The sequence below is a fragment of the Penaeus japonicus genome, unplaced genomic scaffold (genome assembly GCF_977035675.1).
Source record: "Penaeus japonicus unplaced genomic scaffold, GWHDUDI00000001_assembly GWHDUDI00000013, whole genome shotgun sequence".
Lineage (NCBI taxonomy): Eukaryota > Metazoa > Arthropoda > Malacostraca > Decapoda > Penaeidae > Penaeus > Penaeus japonicus.
The window spans coordinates 45057541-45067047 of NW_028234415.1; the positions used below are offsets into that span (position 1 = coordinate 45057541).

General features: G+C 41.5%; 1 protein-coding gene across 1 annotated transcript in view; it reads right to left on the reverse strand.

Moving 5' to 3' along the window:
- The window catches only part of LOC147470692 (uncharacterized), a gene marked incomplete at its 5' end in the record, with an annotated part of 14866 nt that extends 5559 nt beyond the window's left edge, over window positions 1-9307 (reverse strand). Inside the window, 6 exon segments of the mRNA XM_086543613.1 lie at window positions 1-243; window positions 3895-4079; window positions 4789-4962; window positions 5212-5384; window positions 8058-8211; window positions 9138-9307. The exon segment at window positions 1-243 is cut by the window's left edge and continues 4 nt beyond it. Of these exon segments, the coding sequence (XP_086399739.1) occupies window positions 1-243; window positions 3895-4079; window positions 4789-4962; window positions 5212-5384; window positions 8058-8211; window positions 9138-9307 (1099 nt within the window).
- Between the last annotated feature and the right edge of the window lie 200 nt (window positions 9308-9507).

Below are 9507 nucleotides of genomic sequence, written 5' to 3' on the forward strand. Positions count from 1 at the left end.
TCTTCCCACTTCTTATCAATGTTATACACAAAGTGCTTGCATCTTCTGCTTTCCTTTCAGCTGTCTGGTCACTGGTGCCCTGTTGAGTTCTGCTTGCTGCTTGCTCCTCTGGTTTCACTGCCTGTGCTTGTGCTTGTGCTTGTGCCTGTGCCTGTGCTTGTGCTGCTGCAACTTCTGCTTCCTTGGCTGCTTTCCTTTGCTCTTCTAGCTGCATGAGCTTCTTTTTCTCCTCTACTTTTGTTTCTGTAAAGATAATATGTGGCTTACAGTTCATTCACAGTTTCATAGGGTCATAATAATCTAGAAATCTTAGCCACAGAATGGGACTCAGTGAATGTAACTAGACATAATGAATGCAATGGTTTTCCACACACAAAACATGAATTGTATGTCTCTTGTATACAAAGTGACAAGCAATGGTACAGTGCATATATAATCTATAATACAATAGACACATTTCTTATTGATTCATGCGTATACTGTGTACTGTGAAAAAAAAAGAGAGAAAGAAAAAAAAGGTTTTGCAGATTTTCTTGTTCAAGGAATACTGTATGTGTATTACTATTACACATTCTCGTAGACCAATCTGAGAGGGGTGCCCCTCCCCCCCATTTTTTCTCTATACCTTTGTTTTGAGAATGCCAACTCAAGCACCAATCTATATTAGAAGCTGGGGAAAAGTTTACTGAAGCTTTTATCACCTCCTAACAAAACAACTGTACATATTTTTCTATTTTTCTTGTATTTTTGCTCTTCCTTAACCCAATGATGACAGGGTGTCACACCCTTGTGACACGGCAAAAAGTGCCTGATGACGGGGCGACACACCAATGTGACGTCCCCGAGGTGATATTACTTAGGCCCGGTGTAGGGAGTTGCCAGTTCTCGTCAGGTCCGTAGGCAACGGGTTAAAAGAAAAAAGAAAGAAAAAAAAATATATATATAAGTAATAATAATAATAACCAGGAGAATAATACATTATCATTAGACCATTGTAAAATGGTGCCATGACATACATGATGGTCAAGTTTTGGTTGTGATGTATATGACAATAGTTGTCAAGGATCAAATACACTGTTCCTTTATTACATTAAGAATAATAACCATTTAGCGACTCATAACCATTCTTGCAATTACTATAATTACCCAATGATTCACCAAAATAAGCCTAATCCACACACTCATGATGGGGCATATATTTTTCTAATATTGCACCGGATTGCGATATAGCAAGTACCTGCAGCTTATCGCCAAGAGATTTCTTGAGACACACAACCATGCTGAACCTCTAGGAGTGATATCCACCCACCCTATTCCAAGGGGTGACTCGAAGAGGTTTCCTAAGTTCTAATTTCCAGTGAAACTTCATGAAACAACGAGATGTCTTCATAAAAGGGTTAAAAATCACAAATACAGATGGCACCACTATCTCCTTGCAACAGCAGGATAGAGAGCCTTGAAGGATATCCAACCACAGTCTCTACCAAACACCAGCTTCAGAGAGTGATGGCAAATTATAGGATGCTAACTCCACACTTTAAAGTATCAATGGTGAAAAGGATATTCTGGCAAAATATGAAGAGGAATGTGAACCAGACCTTGTGCAGGAGCTGCCATAGCCATATTAAAGAATGAAAGAGAAAATACATAAAACTGATGGGTTCTAAAAAAAAAAAAAAAAAAAAGGTGAAGAAATTTGCATAGTTTGATAATCTTCACAGAAAAGAATATAATATATATATATATATATATATATATATATATATATATATATATATATATATATATATATATATATATATATATATATATATACATACATTTTCATGTAACTCTAAATACTCCATCCTTAAACCCATTGCAGACAGGGATAAATTTGCTTGCCCAGTCCCCAGCGTGGGCAATAGTGCCACCTACGTGGCACCCTAGATGGGTTTTATTTCAGAGTGAGGCAGTTTCACATGACATATAATACCTTTCCCACTTTCTGTTATTCACTCATTGTAAAACTAGGGCCATTTTTGCATTCTACTGTATTGTGACACTTATATGTGTTGTATGACAGGCTCTATCAATGTTGCAGTTGACTAAAATTGTAGTATATAATCCATATCAGCTCACTACTTTCACTATACTCAGTGTGATCAAAGTATTTATGGGAGGACAACAAGTTACTTTTTTCATATTTGTGTACTGTCATAAACAAATACAAAAAAAATAATCATCCACAATGAAGATAACATAAAGAGATGGGGGGGAAGAGAAAGGATACCTGTGCTTATGACTGCAAATGCTACAGCCCAAGGCAGCCTTACGGCACAGGGGCACATTGTATACATCGGGCATAGTTTCAGTCCCTTCCTCTTCTCGTTCTGCCTCCTTCATTGCAGGACCTTTAGAGCAAGAGGTCGGCATCTTGCAGTGTGTCAACAATCTCTCTAGATATTGCTTGCTATGGACCGTGGATGGGTGCCATTCAAGACTCTCTCTCCTACTATTACTAGGAGAAATTGGTGCCATCTTTGTTTTGGATTTTAGATTAAACCCATTTAGCTTAATATCATGGCACTTATTGTAATTATGATTGCAATTGTAATGATTGCTCAATAAATAAAGTTATCACTTATAGTATAATAAAGAAACACAGTGATCCACACTCCCCTAATGTCAAGTATGGCATGCTAACTATTGTCCTGTGTGTCAAGACACCAGTGTCAGGCCAAAAACTTGTGCATTATGTATGTCATGACACCTGTCTGCAATGGGTTAATTTAAATAATGTAATTTGTGTGTAATAATGGAAAGAAAAAAGTTTTTAAAAATTTCTTTCTATCTTTTCCTTACAATGGGGAGTGATACTGAACATACTTGTATGTGCAAATAAGTGATCAATCAAGAGAATCACATTATAAAAAGAGTTAATTATTTTGAAATGACCTTCATAGCCATTTGAAAGAATTCAACATCTCTAAATAAAGGTAACAATTGCTTAATTGGGGGGGGGGGGTAAACTCCTTGACTTCTCTTCACGAGCAAGAATAAAAGTGATCATCAATCTGCAGACCAAATACAAATAGGAAACAAGTCTTTACTCCTTTTTTTTTTTTTTTTTAACCTTCTCTGGATGGGTGGTACACTACTGTACCGCTCATTCAAGAGCCCGGTGGCCGGGTGGCACAATATGGTGCCAGCCATTTAATTGATTTAGGCCTAAGCATTCGAAAGCCCCGGCATTGTGACATGCAAGGCTGGAATGCCCCCGTCGTGAGTGGGTTAAACATGATCAGAGTCCCCCCCCCCCCTCCCTTGCAGGAGGGTTTCATTCATGTGAGCTGTCCCTACATACAAATAAAATATTTACTATATACCAGTGTATGCTTCAGCTCATAGGAAGCAGCATTTAGTGTTATGCTTTAAATGTCTCTTAGATGCTGCATATCCTATAATGTTATCTTGAGTAACAGATATTTGATTTTCTGCTGAAAACCAATAGCACAACACTGTGACCTGTATCATGGCTGGCTAGCAATCTAATGATGACAGAATGCTTTATGGAAAGCCAAGTCTCGAGCCACATGCTGCCATTGCAACGTTAAATGGGTGGAAGTATTCTAAACAACCATATCTTGGTTAGAGTATCATTACTGTTGTGAATGAGAGAGAGAGAGAGAGAGAGAGAGAGAGAGAGAGAGAGAGAGAGAGAGAGAGAGAGAGAGAGAGAGAGAGAGAGAGAGAGAGAGAGAGAGAGAGAGAGAGAGAGAGAGAAGAGAGAGAGAGAGAGAGAGAGAGAGAGAGAGAGAGAGAGAGAGAGAGAGAGAGAGAGAGAGAGAGAGATACTCCACCTTCTGCAAACTGCTGATCAGATTTTTCACTTGTCCGTCAACTGTTACTTACTGAGATTTGCATTAAGATTGTCAACGTAAACAATGGCATCCTGTAGCGTCTGCTGAGCCAGCTGAAGTTCGGGCTGGCTCACGCTTTCCTGCTCTGCTCCTTCTATCACCCCTGAGATGTGAGTTAATGTTTCATTAAGGAAGCTCTCAGTAGAAGGTTCCAGAAACTGTTTATCTTGGAGATCACTGTAAAAAGAAAAGAAAAGAAAAAAAATAATAGGATAAAACTTATATATCCTTCTTGCAGGAACTGGGACAGTTTATACAGTCCTGTGACCTTAAAATACCCAATAAGGAAAATGTAATTTAAGAACAAAACCTAAAACACTGGATGATATACTACTTCATAATATAAGATAAATTCACTTATTTGATAATGTTTTCATTTCCACTCTATTTTCTGACCAAGGACCCATGGTGATCAATGTAAGATTATGTCTTGTTGTTTGGAGTGGATATACTAGTGCCTGGGCAGCGAATAAGTTATGGTCATGTCCTCCAATACTTTAGCTCCTGTTAGCATTTTTCCTCTGTCTGTAACCTTGTCATTTATTTTCAAAAGGGAAATTAACTTTCTTCATTTGCCAAAAATATGGCCACCTGTTGCTCTGCACCCTCTAGCCTGCCATTGAGGGATCAATAGCAATTTGCAAACAAATAGACATGAGTCTGTATTTCAGAATTATATAGGAATACATAAATGACACATACATATTACTGAGATTTCATGATCTCCAGAAAGAAACCAAAAATAAACAGTGAGTTTAACAGGAAGGTATGAGAAACAAGACAAACTAGGTTTCCTTCTCCAGTCTGAAGAGCTTAGGTCCCGTCAGATTTCTAGACTGCCATCTCTCCTTCCTCAAGGATGGATTTCGTTTATGTGCATACGTACTTGAGTTGCTGATTCATCTGTGAAATCTTGGTGACGAAGGAGCCCTTGGAGTTCTGCAGCTGACCCAAGAGAGCTCGCCTCTGGCTGGCCTGCTCGGCCTCCTTTCTTTGCGCTTCCTCTACAATGGCTAGCAACTTCCGGGACTCTTGGGCTATGTAATGGCTATATTCCTCTCTGGTTGGAGTAATAGGGATCTTTTTGATATATAACTCTAAGTGACTCTGCTACTCTTCTATAATAATGAAACTATTCATACATGAGGAAAGTAATTTCTAATGAAGTTTTGCTTTTTATATTGTTCTATATTTTTAATTATTCACTCCTTATTTCTTATGTCAATTGCTCTTAATTGCTTAGGAAAAGCAACTCTCAATACACCCGAATATCTTCATGGTTTTGTTTTAAATTCTCACACCCACTCACTCTTGCTTCTTAATGATTTTGGCGTCGTTTTCCTCCCTACGGCGAAGCTCGTCTTCCTCAATTTCCAGACTCCTGTTGCGTCTGTCAAAGTACTCCTTCTTCTGGACTTCTGCATTTTTATAAATGTTTCCTAGCTGTTGCATGTACTGATTGTATTTCTCTTTGCATTTCCTCTGCAATAAAGAAAGAAAGAAAAATCATATGCAGTACATAAATTCAAAGACTGTTGGATAGCAATAAGGATTATAAAGCAATACTTAGAACACTTAATTCAAAGACTGTTGGAGAGCAATAAGGATTATAAAGCAATACTTAGAACACTTGTACAATGTCTCATTAGAATCTGTTCATATTTTAGCATAGTGGTTCTCAACTGATGGTCTGTGGTGATTCTTCAGTGGTGCACAGGAAAGCAAGATAAATAATTGGCCATTCATTTTACCTTACCATTCCTATTTAACCCATTCACGCCAGGGCTTACCGGAGGTGTTAGGCATAAGCCTAACGCCTCGGGATTCTTGGGCGCACTAGCCACGAGCAAGCTCTGTACGCCCGCTCACCCGGAGGGCCAGCCTTGACCAAATATCTCGTCACTGATGTCTGACCCAAAAACTACTGAACGTGATAGCAAGTCAACCGGCGAGAATGGGTTAAGATATATTTCTATTCAACCCGTTGTCGACAGGGGATAGATTTGCTTACACAGGCTCCAGGATGGATTTTATTTCTGAGCAAGGCAGCTTCTGCCTGCACATCTTTCATCTGCAGTACTTTAGAGCAAGATGTCGATAACTTGCTTTTTGCCTTCACTCTATAGAGATAGTGCTAGAGACCTTAGATGGGTGCCATTCAAGGCTCTCTCTCCTGCTGGTGCTAGAAGAAAGTGGTGCCATCTAGGTTTTGGATGTGAGTTGAAACCCATTTTGCTTAATATTACGGCAGTTATAATAATTATGACTGCAATTGTCAACATCACTCACTCATTACTCATAGCACAATAAAATAACATAGTGATCCAAAATTCCCAAACATCCTGACGCCCATTATCAGGCAAGAGCTGACAGGGGGTACAGGGCTCCTGGTGGAATTCCCTGGGGGCAAAATATAGCATTTTACAAAACTGTTCTCAAAGTGTTCGTATAATATCTAGAAATAATTCCTGGGCAAATTTTCCGCTGTGCACAAGGTTTAACCCATTGGTTGCGGTATTAAATAAATATTTGTGCAGTAAGATGGCTGGTTTACATTGTCTGGCATGGTGCCATCCGCGTCTATGACCAACTCTGCCTTTGCAACAAATCATGCCATCCACTGCTAATGGTTTAAATGGCTGGCATGGGTTCATTAAACAGGATCATGGCATTAGTTCTCCTAGGGCCGCCATTGACAGCCTGCAACAAAGCACGCCCCTTGATAACGTTTATCTTGTAACCACGATTCTCACCATTGCTCAGAGAATCCTTGACCAGGGTAGACGCATCATCATCAACTGGATCCCAAGCCATGTTGGTATTGAAGGGAACGACTTAGCTGACAGGTTAGTGGAGGAAGGCAGGAAGAAACCCTTGAGTGATCTTGTGGTGCATCCTAGCCGGGAACTGCTAAGGTGTAAACAATGGTTGCAGGGCAGGTTGGTGCCCTGCAGCGATATAGAGAGGAAGCAAGAACCTCCCTCTCGGCCAGCTGGTACTCAGACGCCACAGGCCATGAGTCGCTGATACTCTCTCCTAGAATATCAAGGTGTACTGAAGTCAGTCTGCACAGACTGAGAATAAGCTACCCTTGTGCGTGGCAAATCATACCCACCATTGGGCAAGATGAGCGACGCTGTGAGCATTGAGGCATGCCGGACGCCAAATTAGAGCACTACCTGATGGAGTGCGAGCACACTCGCTTCCTCAGGCAGGGCCCAGAGACGACAGCCGCCGGGCTGGTTAGACGGCTATGTCTGTCACTTGTCCCCTGGCAACTGGGGAGCGCCTACAGGCAATCCGACCGCCACGGTAAGAGTTCAGTTATGATGATCAAATGAGTCAGCACTTATAGCTGATAGAGACCGGGCCGCCCCATCCACACAGCCCGGGCGAAGCGACGTCTTCGCAAAATCTCTCTGAACTGAGCTGAATTGAATTTAGCGATGATGATCTGATAAGATTAGATAAGATGACTCAGAACTCATAGCTGACAGAGGCTGGGCCTCCTCATGCATATAGCCTGGGCGAAGCAATGTCTTCGCAAATCTGTCTGAACTGAACTGATCACCATCATCATCCTCCTCCTCCTCCTCCTCATCCTTATCCAAGTATTTATGTAATTCCAAGATATCATGTTTGCAAACTGGCTATTAGTTTATACAACTTCCTAAAATTCCTTTTTGAAAAGACATAATTCAAACCAAAATACTTGTTTACAATGGAATGATCTACAATATCTTAAAAAAATGAGCTGGTAGTTCATGGTCTGAGTTGAGAACCACTGCTTTGGAGGGAAAAATTCAGTTAATTTCTGAAATATAAAAAAGGCTCATTGCTACCCTCCCCCCCCCCCAAAAAAAAAATATGCAAAAAAAAATACTACAAACAAACAAAAAAAAGTAGTAATAGAGATTACTGTTACACTGATTTGTGTTGGCAATAAGGGGCAGAGAGTACAATATGTTGGTGATAGTGTTGGTAGACGGCACATGGTAAGAGGATGACGAAAGAGGCAGCAGATGAATGTCATCAAAGAAGATTTAAGAGCAAAGGGATTAACAGGATGAGAAGTAGTAGCTACAGCAGCCTGGTGAAGACAAACCCCTTGCTTGGAAAGGCAAAGAGAGAGCTGACACATGATTTATTTCTTACCTTCACATTCTGCTGGATCTCTTCTTCCAATTTCATTTCCTCCATTTTCTCTATGAGTTGCCGGGCGTACAGAGCCTTCCGGCTCGTGACCAGAGCTTCGCACGTATTCTCATCCCCTAGCTCCTCCGTTGGGTCTATCCACTGTGGGGTGGGGCTGTGAGGGAGAAGAAATAAACAAAAAGTTTACAATTGGGCAGTAGCAGGAATAATTTTGAGGGGCTGGACTTCCAGTGTTATGGTCCCTCAATAGCAAGTCTCCAGAAGAGAATGGCATCTTCTCTGGTTCCACTGTGCCCAGTCAGAAGTGGCATCATTTTAACCCATTGGTCGTGGTATTAAAAAAAGGTCTGAGCAGTAGGATGGCTGTTTTACATGTATGGCATGATGCCATCTGCGTCTATGACCGACTCTGCCTTTGCAGCAAATCATGCCATCTGCTGCTAATGGGTTAAGGTACTTCTAAGAGTGATTCCAATGACCTTGTGTGTTGCAAGGTGCACAGTGCACAGCTGCCAGACAGTGGTAGAGATAGAGGTAGAGGTAAAGAAGAGAGAGAGAGAGAAGGAAGAGAGAGAAAAGGGGGGGAGGTAGGGAGGGAGGGAGGGAGGGAGGGAGGGAGGGAGAGGGAGAGAGAGAGAGAGAGAGAGAGAGAGAAGGAAAGGGAGAAGGAGAGATAGAGAGAGGAGAGAGAGGAGAGAGAGGAGAAAAAGGAGAGAGAGAGGGTGAGAGAAGAGAGAGAGAAGGGGAGAAGGAGAGAGAGAGAAATTGCATTCACCTGGAGAGAGAGGAGAGAGAGAAGAGAGAGAAGAGAGAGGAGAGAGAGGACAGAGAGGAGAGAAAGGAGAGAAAGAAATTGCGTTCACCTGGAGAGAGAGAAGAGAGAGGAGAGAAAGGAGAGAGAGGAGAGAGAGGAGAGAGAGGAGAGAGAGGAGAGAGAGAAGGGGAGAAGGAGAGAGAGAGAAATTGCATTCACCTGGAGAGAGAGAAGAGAGAGGAGAGAAAGGAGAGAGAGGAAAGAGAGAGGGAGAGAAGAAGAGAGAAAGGAGAGAGAGAGGAGAGAGAGAATGAAATTGCGTTCACCTGGGTCCTGATTCTTCCCGGGAGTCAGTCTCATCCTCTCTGCCGCTGTCCGCAGCATCGTCACTCTCGGTCTCCCCTCCAGAGTCGACCCCAAAAGAAAACCCCGGGGAGAGGGTGATCTTGGACATGTCTCCCACCCACTTAAGGCCATTTGTGTTGTACTCTGAATCCTGAAAGATTGAATGAATCATTAAAGGTCTATAATCTGAGTCCTAAACTGACTACAACTTCAAACTTCATCAAAAAGATTTGGTTAGTTTCTTAACATTAGTCTGTATCTTATTTCTACCATTAAAAGTTACTCAAATTCTTGAACCTAGAATCTTGTCCACCTAAGACTAAGTGGCCTTTGGTGCTCCAGAAAAGGCCA